The sequence below is a fragment of the Protomyctophum parallelum genome (genome assembly GCF_964188405.1).
Source record: "Protomyctophum parallelum genome assembly, chromosome: 13".
Classification (NCBI taxonomy): Eukaryota; Metazoa; Chordata; class Actinopteri; order Myctophiformes; family Myctophidae; genus Protomyctophum; species Protomyctophum parallelum.
Genome location: NC_139708.1, coordinates 9,220,037 through 9,237,552, shown reverse-complemented (window position 1 = coordinate 9,237,552; position 17,516 = coordinate 9,220,037). Strand labels below are relative to the sequence as shown.

Genomic DNA, 17,516 nt, shown 5'->3' with positions numbered 1-17,516 from the left:
GGGCTTGCGGCCCTTGGACTTTTGGTATTTTGCTGAGTGGCCCCTGAGCCATCCTAGGTTGAGTAGCCCTCATGCTGTAACCCATACATAGAGCACATAGTTTCGTTTGATGCTGTCAACAACTGGCATCTCATCTGTGATGCTGGAGCACTGAAAGAATCTAACCCCAAACCTAATTTCCTTCTCCTTGCCTCACTTCATTCTGTCATTCTGTCATCTATGTAATCTAATAGTGTCTGAGTGGCGTTAAGGGAGGAGAGAAGACCAGTTTTGGGATGCATACTATACGCAGCTGATCTGCAGTCCTATCAGATGAAAGCGAATGGAGGACTGTGACTTATTCGAATCCTATAGTTTAATGAAAAGACAGACAGTGCAACTTCTACGCCGTGTTAACATTCGCTGATTAAAAAAAGCTTGCTAATGAAGAATAGTGCTATTAATGCACATGCACAAGACTGTTGAAACTTGATGCTTTCACATTAAATGTGTAGAGTAGCCTACTTGCTATATGAATTGCTTTGCTATGAATATGCTATTTTGGGCATATTACAGTATTATAGGCAGCCGCATAACTTCGAAAATAAAAAACAGGTTACAGATGAGAAGAGCTTTAAGTGGGCTGCTGCGATGTGTCAAGTGGTTACAGATCGAGTCACATATTTTAGTGTTAAAGCCCATATACCTGTTAAATCTCTCTCTCTCCTGAGTCTCCTCTCTCTAATGAACGCGGGCAAAATTCCAAACGTGGAAACTGAAAAGTGAATTCAAGTATGTGAGACAATTTGACAGCGATATGTTTTGCCGAATCCCTCTATGCCAGAAAGGTGTGTGTGTGTGTGTGTGTGTGTGTGTGTGTGTGTGTGTGTGTGTGCGCGTGTGTGTGCGTGCGTGCGTGCGTCCGTGCGTGCGTCCGTGAGAGAGATTGAGCGAGAGAGAGAGAGAGAGAGAGAGAGAGAGTGTGTGTGTGTGTGTGTGTGTGTGTGTGTGTGTGTGTGTGTGTGTGTGTGTGTGTGTGTGTGTGTGTCTGTGTGTGAGAGAGAGAGAGAGCGCGAGAGCTTGAGAGAGAGAGAGAGAGAGAGAGAGAGAGAGAGGCAACAGTGCGATGTATCGACAGCCACAGTGAACACTGTGAACCCGTCGCTGGATCGTGGCGCACTCCTCACACGCGCCCGAAGATGTGATGTGAAGTAGACGGTAATTGGACCGCTTTTTAAGCCTCGTCGGCGTTCATTATTTAACCGAGAGAGACGACGAGAGAGAGAGAGAGAGAGAGAGAGAGAGAGAGAGAGAGAGAAGCAGAAACACGCGTCTCCCCACCGTCCCCCGTCCCCCGCGTGCGCCTTTTTATATAGTCCTCTTCCATCCGTATAGTTTCATGAACTTTCCCCCCACGCGTCTCGCACGATGAAGACGACGCGCAAGTGTCGCGCGTTGCTCTCCGTCTTCCTCAACCTGGTGGCGCTGCTCTTCTCCACCACCGCCTTCGTCACCACGTACTGGTGCGAGGGCACCCAGCGCGTCCCCAAGCCCACCTGCAATAAGCAGCGCAAGCACAACTGCATCGACTACGGCGTCAACGAGACGGACCAGAGCAAGGTGCACTACAGCTGGGAGACCGGCGACGACCGCTTCTACTTACGCCACTTCCACACCGGCATCTGGTACTCGTGCGAGGAGAACATCCACGGGACAGGTGAGTCCGGTGAGATCTTCGGTGGGGGTGCCCCCCGCCCGGCCGGACCCCGTTTCCCAAACGGCCGGGTCCATGATGTAACTCTAGTCTAGAGACTATTGCAAAATCAATTTACACCATTCTTATTTTGATCATAACCCATTAAACCCAAATACTGAGTGTCAGTCTCCCGGTATTCCTCAGAATATGTATGACACTGATTTACCATGATGGCACTATGTATGATACTCGAGTCCACGCTAGGACAGTGGTTCTCAAACCTTTTTTATTTTCAAGTTACCCTATCTCTCTGAGAGTGCACACATGGTACGAAATGGGTCCATTTGGTTACATTTGGACGGTTGGACCCGTGGCGTGAAACGCAGTCAGAGTTACAGAACCTCGTGGTCCGTGTGGTTCCATTTGTAGGATTACAGTGCGTAAAATCGCCGTTTATCCACGTGCGTAAAAGTGCCACCCCGTTTATTGCTCTAAGCTCACAAAGTTATTTTATTCCTCCATGGTATATTCTTCCATGTATATGTTTTTTGGTATTTCATACAGTAATTTACTCCTCCTCATGTAGCACATGAGGCTACATATTCATGCATGCCTTGCCTTGCGCGTGTCTTGGCGCACGGATAAATACAGGCAAACCCCAATTATGCATTATAAATAAGCCCGTGATCTCTCTTAGTTTTTGCTGACTTCAGCGAAATGCCAACCAGCTGGCTATTACATTCTCATCATTCACCATACAATCTATTGTCGACACCACTATTGCCACTGATAGGCCTACCTGAGGCAGTGCAGTGATTTGTGGACAGGACAGCAGGCTTCCCCGCAGCTCTGCAGCCAAGCTAATGATTGATACCCTGTCCCTGGGAGGTGTTAAGGAGGCTACTGGGATGCAGCAGTCTGGGGACACATCTGTCCCTGGGAGGTGTTAAGGAGGCTACTGGGATGCAGCAGTCTGGGGACACATCTGCCATCTGTCATAAACAACCAGAGAGGGATATGTTATTATTGTGTAAAGCGTTTGATTTGTAAAAAAACTAACAAACAAACATTTTCTTAATCATTTAATTCTTAATAGTACAGTACTTTGTCCAATGACGAATAGCGAAATAGGGATTCATGTTAACGTACATGTTTCATTATATTGGCTAATCAAACAAGACAAGGAAATGCATGCACATGTAATTCATTCTGACCAGAAGCAGGGATAAAACATATCCCCACCGGCGCCGCCAATACAAATGGATGACCATATATGGGGGGATATCAAAACAGAGGATTGTCTGAGCCCACATGCTATACTGTAAACCTGTGCAACTTCACAGCCAGTCACAGTGCAACAGTAGAAAGAGAGAGTTCTCTGTTCCTCGCTGTCTAATATTACATTCTCCACTCTTGAAAGACTGGACTTTATAGCTCGAGGTACTTCATTGCATTAACCACTTGAACCCTAGCTACAGCATCCCTACTCTTCGGGGAATGTTCGCCGCAAAAATAGCCGATCTACAAGCTCACAACGGATCATAACACAACTCATTTTGTGAACTTGTAGAACGTAGAACTCGTTGAAGAGATTTGGTGTAGAGCGGGGAAAAATACACTACTTGCAACTCAGGTCCGCTTTGACTATAAGTATAGATGGTTTAAAGTGGTTAAGACAAGTATAAAGAATAGCAGTGAAGCCAAATCACAAAGCCAAGTTAAATGAGGATACATGTGGGCTGGTACAGTGGATTGGAGGTTAACTTGAAAAGATTAGTTTTCAAACGCCTCTTAAAATGTCCCCAGAGTTATCATTTGGCAGGGGCGCGTGCTACATATTTTAAGAGCATAATATCTGTCAGTGTAAAAATGGACTCCACTCAGGGATTTTGCTGCCCACTGTGGAGCATCTCGTCTAACTAAACTTACTATAGAGTGAAGGATGCATTAATAAGCTGCACTCCTTACTACTAGTACTGTATGGCCTGAAGGATGCATATAGATGGTATCTGTAAGTAGATAATTATATATTTATTTATTTATTTAGGGGTGGGGTCATTAAATATATATATAGACATCTCACCCTAAAGTTGTCAAATTTTAGGAATAATAGACAGTTTATACTAAAAAGCAATTAATTATTTGTCCAATTTGTGAGAGGTTTAATTAATGCTATAGGTTCCCACAGGGGTCTGCACTTTTCATTTTCATTTTCCTTTCTGCATAAAATCTATACAGCAAAAATAGCCAATTTACAAGATATATATCCTTGTAGAGCTTGTTCGCCCAGTTTTGCAGATTGTTTGTTGCGAACGCAATGAGCACTAACTATGAGACCCTGCAGATCATGTCTGTGTGTCTGTCTGTGTGTGTGTCTGTCTGTCTGTCTGTCTGTCCCGCTGTGACACCACCCGCCCGCCACCAGAGGTCGCAGCTGTAGCACACACACACACACACACACACACACACACACACACACACACACACACACACACACACACACACACACAGTAGAAAACTTAAAAAAAATGACTAACTAAAAAGAAAAAAAAAGTACGTAATTTATTCTAATTGTTGTTATTGCAATTTACGAGCTGCGTTCGCTTCCCGCGTTTGCGCGTCTTACTTGTATGTTACTGTATGAGTTATGACATGTCCAGAATTGGCGAGTTAAGGTCCATGTGGTTTAAAGCAGGCCACATTTAGCTGTATTCAAGTAACCTTGAGTGTTTTTGCTACAATATCAGGTGTTTTGCTTATGTTTTTGTTCAGGCATGGTCATTTTGGGTGTGTATACTGTAATAGATAAGGATGTGTGGTAAACCATCTGCTCTATATTTATATTCAGTCAAGCTGTGCCCAAGCAGCTAGTAATACAACCTGCCGTATTATATTGTGTCCCTGCTGGCTGACCACACTTGGCCTATAATGGAAGGAAGGAGCCAGGGCTAAGTTATGGATGAAGGTGACAGACAACAGTGAATGGGACATTTCTCACTGGTGTGGAAAGAAGGGCAACACTCATATTCTGAGTCACTCTTAACCCATTCTGACCTGAGATCAGATTCTAAAAATGTCTTCTACATCTTGACAGTTTTCTGAAAAAGCTATGTTTCTATGTCAGTCGTTCTTCGATTTTTCAAAAATAGCAGACCTACAAGCTCGTAGCGCGCCACTATTTTATAGATCTGCTATTTTTCAATAGCTAAAGCATGACATGATGCTAACACCAAAACGGGTTCCCACCCAAAATGGGTGGAGCAGTAGCCTATCTAAAATTGGCATGCATAATTGCAGATAAAGAGAGCCTGGTTTAATATTTTGTGCAAAGGCATACCAGTGGCAGTAACCTCTTAATAACATAGACATAGAAACCTATACATTTTAACCACAGTCATGAACCTATAGCATCCTTATTATGGGGCGAAAATAACAGATCTACAATGTGACACGTTGTGAGCTTGTAGTTATTTTCCGCGTTGTTGATCGTCGGTTAAGGCTTCATACACCAACACAGGTATTTTTTATAAACTTAGCTTTTTCATTTTTGACAACCTCTGCGTCTACACAACAACGTAGCTAAGGCAGAGCCAGCCAAAACGTCCGTTAATCTTGTCCACACGGGGACGCATGAACAAAGATGTGCTGTTATGGGCCAAAAACACATTTGCGTGTGGGCGATCGCCCAAACACAAAAAGCTACGTTTATACAAAAATAATCGGCTATGTATGGACAGGGCCTAAGATGGTTCATTTGGGATCACTGGAGAACACATTTTTCACTAATTTGAATATCCTTCAGTGTGAGAAAGAAGCGTTACGTTGTGCTGCTTTGATTGCTTGAATTATGCTCCTGCATGGTAGTGAATTAGATTGTCACGGAAATGACCTGGACACATTATTTCAGCCGCATATTGGTTCGATAGCTGTTAACAGTGTTGTTTCCGCTACTTTATGATCATAAATTGTCCAGCTGTGGTAGTAAATACTAGTAATGATGTCAGCGTTCGAAAAGCACAGTCATACTTCGTCGTGCGCCGGTGTCACAGGGCCGAGAATAGGCAACCTGCAAGCTCCCACAACGTTGTGAGCTTGTAGGTCTGCTATTTCCGACAGTGTCCCGCGGTGGAGCATAAATTAGGCTTAATGATATTGTCGGTGAGCTTCCAGTGACTATACACTGTCTGGAAGTCTGTGTTGTCGCTCCTGCAGCGTGCATCTTTCTGTGGATGAGCAGATGAAAGAGCTGTTCCACTCTCACACTCACCACCATGCTGTTTAATGACATTATCTCTCTCACTTTCCTCTCATCTCAATCTTTTCCTCCCTCTCTTTCACTCTCTGTCTCTCTCTTTCTCTCTCTCACTCTCTGTCTCTCTCTCTCACTCTATCTCTGTTGATGTTTGTCTCTGCCTGTTTCTGTTTCAGTTTCATTCATTCACTGGACACCCCCCCCCATACCTGAACACATGCATGCACTTAGTCTCTCTCTTTGTCTCCACCAGGCCGAAGGCATGGGGGGAGAGTATGTTTTGCACTCCGTCCGTCCGTCCATGTGTGTGTGTGTCCGTCCGTCCGTCCGTGTGTCCGTGAGCAGCTAATCTCGGCCACCGTTAACCCGGTCGATGCCAAATTTTGCACACACACTCCCTGGATGCCAACGATGAACCTCTGCCCCAAACTTTCCAGAACGGCCTGTTATAGCGCCACCAGGAGGCCGCTTTGTGCAAAACAACCCGGTCGATGCCAAATTTTGCACACACACTCCCTGGATGCCAACGATGAACCTCTGCCCCAAAATTTCCACAACGGCCTGTTATAGCGCCACCAGGAGGCCGCTTTGTGCAAAACAAGTTTTTGCACAGTACACCTACATATTTTGTCCAAACATCGCGCAAATTGGTACACAGCTAGTCTCTCTAGAGCCATTCAACGAAACGGGTCTTTCAGATTTCTCAGACTCCATCCTGATTGGTTAAGATTGGCTTCCAAAGTTCACAGGAGTGCTCAGTTTCAAACAAAATGCTGCAAATCATGAACACATCGCGTGATTTCCGTGAAATTGTGCACGCACATTCCCACATGAACAATTTCAACTCAGTTTCAAGTTGGCGCTATAACTGGCCGAAAAGTGTTTTACCTCTAATTTACTTTTGTTGGCCTTTTATCCAACCACCAGATGAAGGCAAGCTGCAATGTCCTACATTCCTATCCTGGTGGAGACCTGTGCCCAGAAGGGCACTTTTTCTAGTTCCGTCTCTTTTTCTCTCTCTCTCACATACACACAAGCACACACATTCAACCTTTGGGTGACATCAGAGGTGGTTTGATGGCACACAGGAACAAACAGAGGGAAAGACAGAGATTAAGTGTTGAGTGCCTGTGTGATTGAGTGCGTATACTGTGTGTGTGTGTGTGTGTGTGTGTGTGTGTGTGTGTGTGTGTGTGTGTGTGTGTGTGTGTGTGTGTGTGTGTGTGTGTGTGTGTGTGCACGTGCATGCGTGTGCGCGCTTGCGTGCGTGCATGTGTGTGTAAGAGAGAGAGAGAGGGGGCAATTTTTTGCGAGATTTACAGAAAGTCAATAAACACTCTTATTGTAATTAACATTTATTATCCAGCTACAGTGATAAGCAGTCAAATTGATATCGCTGCGACCTTTGAGCAGCAGCCTGTAGGTTACTTTATTTGCACGGTACAGTGAATTAAACACACAAAAAACTTGTTTGACAGTCATTGTCACATGACTCACTAGACTAGACCATGAACCTAAAATATATATAGAAAAATGGAGAGTGACATCTCCAGCATTTGTGGCAGCAAAAGCTGCAGTATCAATCTCGTTAACAAAGTCAAATAACAATCGAAATATCAGCCAAACAGTAGCACTATAGCAATGAGATGTGAGCAGCTACAATGAGAAACTGTGTCACATGAGTCCACAGTTCTAAGTTGTGCATGCAGACTACAGCACGTTCACATTCTATTGATTTGCAAGCTGCGTCATAAATACACTGGGTTGACTCTCCGCCGCCTGACTGCACTGAAGTTGTCTTTCTGATGTGTGCAGCTGCACCGTGGGAACGAGTATCTGCTCTCCCGTGGAGAGTGATTAAACTCGCGTCAGAGTCGTCCGGGAGCCTGTATAGAAATCTGTTTAATTGAGCTGATCAGGGGGGGCTCTCCACCATCAGTACCAACTGACTGCAAAAATAACCTTAACAATAGAGAAAATATATCATAAATGAATATTGAAACCAGATATGGAAAGTTTATGCATGCACGACATACTATGTACTCTTAATTTTCTTTTTTTTATATATATATATAATTTTGGGACCCCCCCAAAATACTTTGGCGACCCCTCGGGGGGTCGTGACCCACAGGTTGAGAACCCCTGGCCTAGAGCATAGAAAATATTATTGCAATGGAAATTAACTGCACACTCAAGATCTGACCAGGGGCTATTTTATGTTATTGCATTCTTTCAGCAATCCTGAGTGATCAAGGTCTAGGAATACTAATTGTGATGTTTGAGGAGTCATAAGGTCCCTGACGAGCCGAGTCACTCTTTAATTACATTTTGGATTCAGGTCTAATCGGCTGCCAGGCTCGCCATTTGACTTGGCACGTTTACATTATTACAGCACACACACCGCTTTACACACTCACCTCTAATTAGTTTTAGTGATAGCTCCCCTGATAAACTGGCTGCCCTACGTTTTTAGTAGACAGCCTTGAAAAAACATTCACTGGACTCTGTAACTCTTTCTGTCACAAATAGTCACTTTCACAAATCACCAAATGTGGAAATGATAATCTAGCTCTGCTGCGGTTTAAAGGGCAGTCCATACTGTCTCCGACCATCGAACTTCTCGTCGGAAAGCTCCGGTACAACTACAACATGACGTCACTCGCAACCTCTGAAACGCATTCCTCCGAATTTTTGTTCTGAAAGCTGCACTCCCAGATGATGTGACTCTCCGAACTCTACTTCGGAGAAAAAATGTAAGTCCGATCTTTCCGACGAAAGGTTTGGTGGTCGGAGACAGTATCCTTTAAGTCTCAGCTGAGGAGACACAGGAGTTTATCTGGGCACCAAGGAACCAGAACACCTGACCTTTTATGGTTCACAGAATGACTGCATAACAATGAACATTTCCTCGTTGTCTTTGTGAATCAATAAGACTATGCAATGTATGATCACAAATCAATCATATCGATATACTAAAGCTCCTTATTCTGTTGGCCTTCTGTCAAATAAGAACAAAACTCCTTTCATTACTGCTGACGTCTGATGTCTGACCTTTACTGCAGTTTTATGTCCCTACCTAGTCCCTACCTCCACATTATTCAGTATGCAGGGAAGGAATTGCAAATTTCCATTGTGAGAACAATGTCAACATGCCATGGACTGCAAATCAACAGAACCCAGATCAGATAAACTAGAAGCCCATATAAAAGTGACTCGTCCTCAGAAATATAGGACATTATTCAAAATGACAAGCTGTTGAAAAAGTGGCTGAACCAGTAGCATCAGACCAGAGCTGTTTTTAATTATTTCGGTCCAAGTTAAGTCCTGATTTCTGACTGTGATATATTCAATTGTATGACAAAATAATATCAGATCTACAAGCTCGCAATGTGACGTGTTGTGAGCTTGCAGATTGGTTATTGTTGCTGTTTAGTGATTTTAATTCTTTGCAATGTTCGAGTCCCTGTTAAAGGTGTAGGGAAACGGAAATGGTGATCATTTTATTTTGAAGTTTCAGATGGTTTCAACATGAAACACCGGTCTGAAGTTTCTGAACCAATCAGAGCGTCCTACCAACCTATGTGGGTTGTGGTGCTTGCCATGTTTGCCAATGGACTTGAGAAGAGCGGAGTATACATCCAGTATGAAATATTTATATCGGAAGACCTGTGAGGGTCCATTTGGTTCCATTTGTACACTCTCAGAGTTACAGATCCGCAAGGGTCCATTTGGTTCCACGTCTACGCGCAGAGGATTAAATTAACACAGAGGATTTTGACTGTGTACACCGTGTAAGACAGTGTATTTCTTTATCTAGTATGAGCCGTGGTGAGGAAGGGCCCTCTCTTTGCATGCCTGCTGTCTAGGCTGAGGGCGTGGGTGTTCAACGTGGGTTATGGATGATCCAGCCTGCTGGTTAAGACAGGAGAGAGCCTGAGTTATGGCACACTGCAGTGTCCAGTGATCTGTGACCCGTGGCCACGGGCTTTCATCTGCTGAGATAAGGGTCGTACTTGTACAGGGCTGTGGGCTATATGTGCAGCGTGTATAACACCACACACGTTGCTATGGACAGTGTTTCTTTGTTATACTTCTACCCATTGGGTCAAAGTACAAGCACTCAGCGTAGCACGAAGTGATGCGCTGTGAGGTTTTAAGGAGTTAAATGACTATTCCACTACAGAAGATCCACGATGTAATCTGTAATGCCAGACAGCCACGAAGTGAAGCCCCGGTGAAGTGAAAGTTAATGGGGAATCTCAAGAATCAGGTTAGGGCGTAATCTAATGCATACTGAACACATGTCAGTGAATCTTGTTGTTTACAAGAACAAATAGTGTTCTTGTGAATCACTAATGCATAAATATCTGTCCTTTTCCATTTGGCCCGAGGGAAGACGGAGCATCACCACGCTATAGTCGACATGCCCACGAGCTGCCCAGTTTGTCAATACTGGGAAGGGCTGTGCTGAGAAATTAGACACGGCTGAGTATCACCGTACTATTTCTCAGTACCGTATTGATCGTGGACATTTTCTCTGTGTATCCTGTTGCTCACTCATTACTGTTATATCCCCATACACATTTCCAATGTCAGAGCACTAAGGTCCCACAACACACTTAAACCAAATGTACCCTAGCATCCCAATTTTGACTATGCAATGCATAATAGGCGAACATTCAATGACAATACCAGATCTGCTGTCTAGCTGAGATTAGATGGGTATTTTTGATGAGGATATTTTTTATGTAGAGGGAAAGCTTCAGGGGGCAACGTGTATAGACTCGTAGCGTACCCCAGTCAACAAATTAGTATATTGGCTTTTATTGGGAAATGCATGGTTGGAAAACAAAAACAGGAGGTTTTGTGCACAAAATCTTACTGGTTTAACAGTAGGCTATATCCCATAACCCGGAGGGGGAAATCTTGTTAAAGCTAAAATTAAATTTGAATAGTGTCTGTTACAATTAATATTTATATAAAATATAAATACTTATATAAAACACCTTTGTTCTCAAACGGACCACCTACTTTATTTACTTAATGAGTTTCTACCCTCAGTTTGAATGGTAACGGCAATGGAATGTAGATCTGTATTCCATTGCACGAACACACCCATATAGTCACACGGCCATAACTTTGCCCATTGATTACATTTGTTGGTCTAACGGTTAGACCAACAAATGTAAATGTAAACGTAATGGGTTAGACTCTAACCCATTACGTTTAATATCTCTAAAGCTATGTCCCAGACCCTAAAATAGTCTTTTGTGGCTGTGAGGACTGCCAACAGATGTATTATCATCACCTTACTTTCGATGAGTGGACACTTCATCCTCATAACAGTAGACAGACAAGGGCAGGCGTGTGCACGCACACGGCACACGCACACACAAACACTATGGTTGGACTCTCCAGGGATATTGTAAACTCTAGCGTCCGTGACACTATGCTACCTACCATGCTATATGATGGATGAGCACGTGGAGGGTGCTACACAGGCACGACATTCACCTTTGTCTTTCTCACAGTATTATTTAGTTATGAGTTGCTCTCATGAAAACACACAGTAGATTTATACTGCTCCTAACCTCAGACATGTCCCCCCATCCCTATTAGCAAGCTAGCGTCTTCAACAATTTAGGCATTTAGCAGACGCTCTTAATCCAGAGTGATCAAAACATAAAAAAGTCATCATGGATCATTCGTAAGTGAAGGAAATCTAAGGAAACTTGTGCATACACTATAGAGTGCTATGTCTACATAAAGTGCTATTTAAGTTACATAAGTTGAGCCTGTGCATACGCCTGTAGGAGGGCTAAGATGGAGTCTGAAGAGGTGTGTTTTCAGACTGCGGTGGAAGATTGGGAGTGAATCTGCAGTTCTGATTGTAATGGGAAGTGCATTCCATAGTTTTGGAGCCAGAAGGGAGAAGAGTTTGGGATGTGTGGAGCGTTGTCCTCAGAGAGAGTGTACAAATGCAACCGAACCAAATATTTTAAAAATAGCAGAAATACAAGATCACAATTGATTCATTCAATTTAGGCCATTCAAATGGCCTAAATGTATATAGCTGAAGTGATTAATGTATGTTTTTTAATACTAATTATCCACATACGTACACACATACAAAGTAACTAGTAACAAAAAGCTGTCAAATAAATGTAGTGGAGTAAAAGTACAATATTTGGATCGGAGATGTAGTGGTCAGTGGAAGTAAGTATTAGAATTTGGAAATACTCAGGTAAAGTACAGAATAGATACCGCAAAATTGTTCTTAGGTACAGTACCTAGTATTAAGTAAATGTACTTAGTTACCTTTCACCACTGAGTGCACAGTAACTGCTAGTTCAAGATTGGACATGGAGGCAACAGCCTTAACAGACTCTCTACAGTACGTCTTCAACAGCCTTACCAGACTCTCTACAGTACGTCTTGTTTGTTGTGCATCTTAGAGTATATATGAATAGAGAAGGCACCCAGAGGAAACCCTGAGGCGAAATGGACATAGTGGCCGAATGAAGGTATTGCAGCCTGGCCCCAAACACATGAACGCGCTGTCCGTTGACTATCATTGTACACGTTCACGACGGACGACGCTCGTGCGTGTTCAACGGCAGCGCGTTCATATGTTTGGGGCCACTCACCATTGCAATCCGTCCCAGAATGCACTCTGTTCCTACCAGGAAGGAGGAGTGAAATCGCCTCATGCGCTTTTGAGCAACTTAATGCAAGTGGATGGGAGGAGAACTCGGGTGTCTTCTCTATTCATATATACTCTATGTTGTGCATGTGTCATTGAGGGAAGCATCACAATACTGATAAATGGCCTATGTCTAATGGAAGTGGAGATGACATCCCAACAAAGCAATTTGCTCTCTAGTTAGCGATGCATATTTTAAAAGACTATTTTAAGGCATACAGTACAGTACAGTATGTGCTTTAATATTACGCCACAGTTATTTCCGACCGTGCATTGTGATTGGCTGAGAGTGCAATTATCTCCAGAAATAGCACTCCACACTGAATGCATCCACTTTATTTACCTTACCTGTAGCCTAGCAACGGCTGCCAGCTGCTCTTAGTTTTCTTTCCCTGGTAATCGTCAATGATAATAATAATGAAAGCCTTTATTGTTGAATGCATCTCCAGAAGGAAGAGTAGGCGTCACTTTTTTTCACTTAACCCTCGACCTCCCTCTCAATCATATCCTGTCCTATGTATTCAATTCGCACACATCATATGACATGAAATAGCAACAAAATTCCATATCATCACAAAATATATAACACTACTGTATATGAGTGGAAGAAAAAAGATGGGGGTGTAAAAAGGGATCATTTCCTCTCCCTTGGGCCATTGTTTGAGGGAAGGGGTCAGGGCGTTCCACACTTGGGTGGCAGTGCTGTAGAAGGAGAATGTACCCATGTTTGTTTTATAAGTTGATGGTACCAGATCGTTGTTCTCGCTCCCTTCAGTAATGTGGCTGTGGGTGTCGCTCATTGTTTGTTTATTCAAGGCAAAGCTGCATTTACAATTTTTTATGTCAATTCCATAACTCTACTGTCTTCTACCCAGAGGCAACCTAGACTAGCAAAATGGTCCAAAGATCAAAAATCCCCATAATCCCCTGGCTGGTCCATTACATCCAAAAAGGGGTTCTCAAACCTTTTTTAAATTCAAGGAGCTCTACTCTGAGTGCGTACAAGTGGAACATGAGAGGGGAGGACTTTTTTTCTGGTTTGCTGGGTGCCCTGGCAAAACCAAAATATACTCCTCAGCATAATATGACCCGCCTAATGTCTTCTGGCTGCAGAAATCTTTTGTCGAGGTTTCTTGAGCATGGCACAAATCCTTACTCTCTGAACTGCTGGTGGATAGCAGAGAGCGTTATCTCTGATATGCTAGAATGAAAACAGACATCCATTCATTGGAAAATTCATGTTAATGTTCCTCTTTCAAGCTGCTTCAAGGTTCAAGGTTATCTTTATTTGTCTCCCTTGGGAGAAATTTGTCTTGGAGACAGAGTCACAGCTGCATACAAATAACAGACACGTTCACATACGAAAAGAAAAAACACCATGAAACACCCACATACACAAAACAGAGACATTGCACACATTCCCTTGATAAAGTGCAACTATAGTCATTAAAGTGCATTCGGCAATCCCTGATTGAGCATTTTAGTTGACAGGGGAACAAAAGAGTGTTTAAATCTATTATATACACATCGTGGAGTTCTATACCTCCTACCGGATGGCATTAGCTCGTACTCTCGATACAGTACATGCAAGGGGTCAGATACAATATTCCGAGCCTGTCTCACCACTGCTTGTTCAAAGATGGCCTGGGGAGTGATGGGGGGGGGGGGGGGTGGACATGCCCATGATCTTCCCAGCCATGTTTGCTAGCCTACTTACTTGAGACTTGTATTTCACAGTTAGATTGCCAAACCAGCTGGATATACCGTATCTTAGGATTGACTATATACTAGCTCTGTAAAAGGTCAACATGATATTTCTACTGACTCCAAAAAGCCTAAGTCTTCTGAGAAAGTGTAGACGTTGGTGTATCTTAGAACACAGTGTTGTAACATGCGTGTGCCAGCTCAGGTCCTCATCGATCTGTACTCCCAGATGCTTCTACGTTGAAAACCCACGAAGAAGAAGTTTAAAATATAAGAACATTATGTTATTATAAAAACTGCAAAGGGTATAAGTGCAATAGTATTAGCGTAGTATTATTCCCGACGGAACTGGTCATATTTCATATTTCAGTTGCACAATAATACATTTATTTCATATTTACATGGCAATTTAAGCTTTGTCATCTAAGCTAAATCTAGCCTGGTATTACCAGATTGCTATTGTGGCTTTAACACATTTTAGACGGAACAGAAATCTGTAGAAATAAATTCACTAGAGGCTTTTCTCCTCCTTGTGAAAAAAAAGACCCAGCGAAAAGACTGAACTTCATTTAGCCTCGGTCACAAATGGACCAAATGGACCCATTTGGTTCAGTGAAATTTGTCAAGGCGCTCCTACGGCTCAGGTGGCACCTGTCAGCTGGGCGGGAAGATAGGATAGAGGCTTATGTCCTCCCGGTGGGGGCTCCGTCTTCACTTGCAGGTGGTGACGACACACAAATGCGTTTGGGTAGGAAACCCAACAGTGAGTGCATGAGAAACAGACAGAGAGAAAGGAGTGTCTCTCATTCACACAAACACATACGCACATACATACCCTTGGCTGTCCATCGTTAACGAGGATGACGCAGCTTCCTCATGCTGTGATGAATTGGTTTGTCAGTGGCTATCAGTGCTGACAGCGATGCCACTGTAAATGGAACCAACCTACTGTTTCAACCACTGTAAATGGGCCCTGCCCCTTACGGTTCCATTCAGTTCCGTTCGTACACTCTCCGGTATGATGCTGGAACAAAATGATGGTGTCTTCACTGGCTCTCCTTAAGGCGTGTGAGTCCAGTGTGGCTGAACCACATGAACCCTAGCGTCCCTATTGTGGACATGTCATGACAGGCGAATATTCGGCCCAAATAGGTAGAGATTTGGCTAAAATGTCCACTCAGCTTGGAGATTTAAAAAAGGAGGGCAAAGGATAGACGCCTGGAGTACTCCAGTCAACAAAGTGTACTCCGTTTTAAGTGGTTAAATGGCGATCACAAACACACCTGATTTGAATACTTGATAAGAATGTTCTGCATATGAGCGCACGGTGGCACAGTCGGTAGTGCTGTCGCCTCACAGCTAGAAGGTCCTGGGTTCGATTACCACTGGGGACGCTGGGGGTGTGTTCTCTCCTCCGTGTCATCAGTGCCCATACCCGAGGCGGGGTTGGTGAAAGGGCCTTTCTGTGTGGAGGTTGCATGTTCTCCCCGTGTCCCATAGGGTAGGTACAGTATAGGTACCCTCATAAAAAACATGCAGTAATCCTGGTCTCTAAACTACCTCCTGGAGGTGAAAGGAACTGGTCACAATAACGCGTTCCTTCCACACGCTATGTCCGGCCGGAGAAACTCTCCCCTGTCAGTTGAAAAGAAGCAGCTTGGACTCCTCATGCATAGAAGGCAGCATGAGGTCAGTCTCCTGCCCCCCAGGTTGGCAAAGGAAGTGTAGCACCCAGGATTACATTAGATAATTGATAAAATAAAATAAAAGTTCTGCATTATACACTACATATTGTATCATCATTACTAAATTCACCAATCGCTGTCTGTCTGTCCACTTCCGGGTCACCAGTGAAATGCATGTTGGGACGGACACAGATTAATACTGGGACACACTTTTCCGCGTAACAGACCCACACGGGGAAAACAACTCGGACCCTGATACTACTAGCTACTCTTGCGTCAGTCGACAAAACTTCTTCTTTGGGAAAGCATCGCGGCCAACGCGCACAGGCACCTGAAAGACAGCTCACACTGAACATCACCATCACAAGTATTCATAATGTTATGATCATCCAACAGATATAAAAGTGCACAGGATTGTAACTGCTGCCAAGGCAATTCCCCGTCCGGGTGGACATAAACCCTGTTGTTGTTAGACCATCTGTAAACAATTCCCCCCCTATCAGTAATGTGATCTATTACATTGCATTGCCCACACTGAACATCATTTGCTGTTCATATATTCAGAACGGGTAAGGACTAGTAATATACAAATGCATAATACATTACTATCACGTCTGCCTCAGTTTTGGTGTTGGAAGCTGCTATGACTTTTGGCACTGGCTGGCTGGCTGCCTGACAGGCAGGCTGGATCATTCTGGGCATCCTTGGCTGCCTGCATGCTTCACTGCTATTAATGTTATTCGCTCAGATTTTGATAAATGTCTGGGCAAAAACTTGAATGAATAAAATTATAGTTACAAATTCAATTAAAGGCGATGCGAGAAGCTGTTTGAACACTATAGATTGTGTTCCACAATGGATATGTAGTTTGTGAAATGTTTGTAGCAGAACAAAGTAGGGCTGACCCAAACATAAAAATGTATATATATACATATATATAATATATATATATATATATATATATATTCAAATTCATTTAATTTATTTTTATTATTTAAAGTTTTTATATACATTTATTGACCTTAATTACCTTTTATGTGCCAAGTTTCAAGTGCAACGTCATATGTTTTATTACCGTATAAAACATATTAGTGGTGAGGGGGGGGGGGGGTTTCAATTTTCCATCTCAGAAACAAGTTGCCTAATCTGTCCCGTGTAGACCAGCAAAGTCTGTGCCACTCTGAAACATGTTTTTTTTTCTGACCGGGAGATACAGAATTTCATTTGCTGTCGAAATGTGAAGAACTGTGTCAAGATAGGCACTGGCTCTGCATACTACTCCTGCCTTAAGGCAATAAATCACTCACAAATATGAGATATGAGGTGTCATTCCCAAAAAGCCATTTATTCACTTGGAAAGTCATTTCTTACTTGAATGAATCATTGCATATTCCAAAACCAGGGATGATATCTGCACACAAAACAGCTGATAACTCAGTCTAAAAGCCCCACTGGCTGTGTTGCTCTTTGAACAAACCGTATGAGTCCGCCATGAGT

General features: G+C 43.3%; 1 protein-coding gene across 1 annotated transcript in view; it reads left to right on the top strand.

The window, feature by feature from the left end:
• Positions 1-1,373: 1,373 nt before the first annotated feature.
• gsg1l (gsg1-like) overlaps positions 1,374-17,516 on the top strand; it is a gene marked incomplete at its 3' end in the record, with an annotated part of 40,884 nt that continues 24,741 nt past the window's right edge. The window contains exon 1 of the mRNA XM_083778914.1: positions 1,374-1,696. Within this exon, the coding sequence (XP_083635040.1) occupies positions 1,408-1,696 (289 nt within the window). The 5' untranslated portion in view covers positions 1,374-1,407. The remainder of the gene's footprint in view (positions 1,697-17,516) is intronic.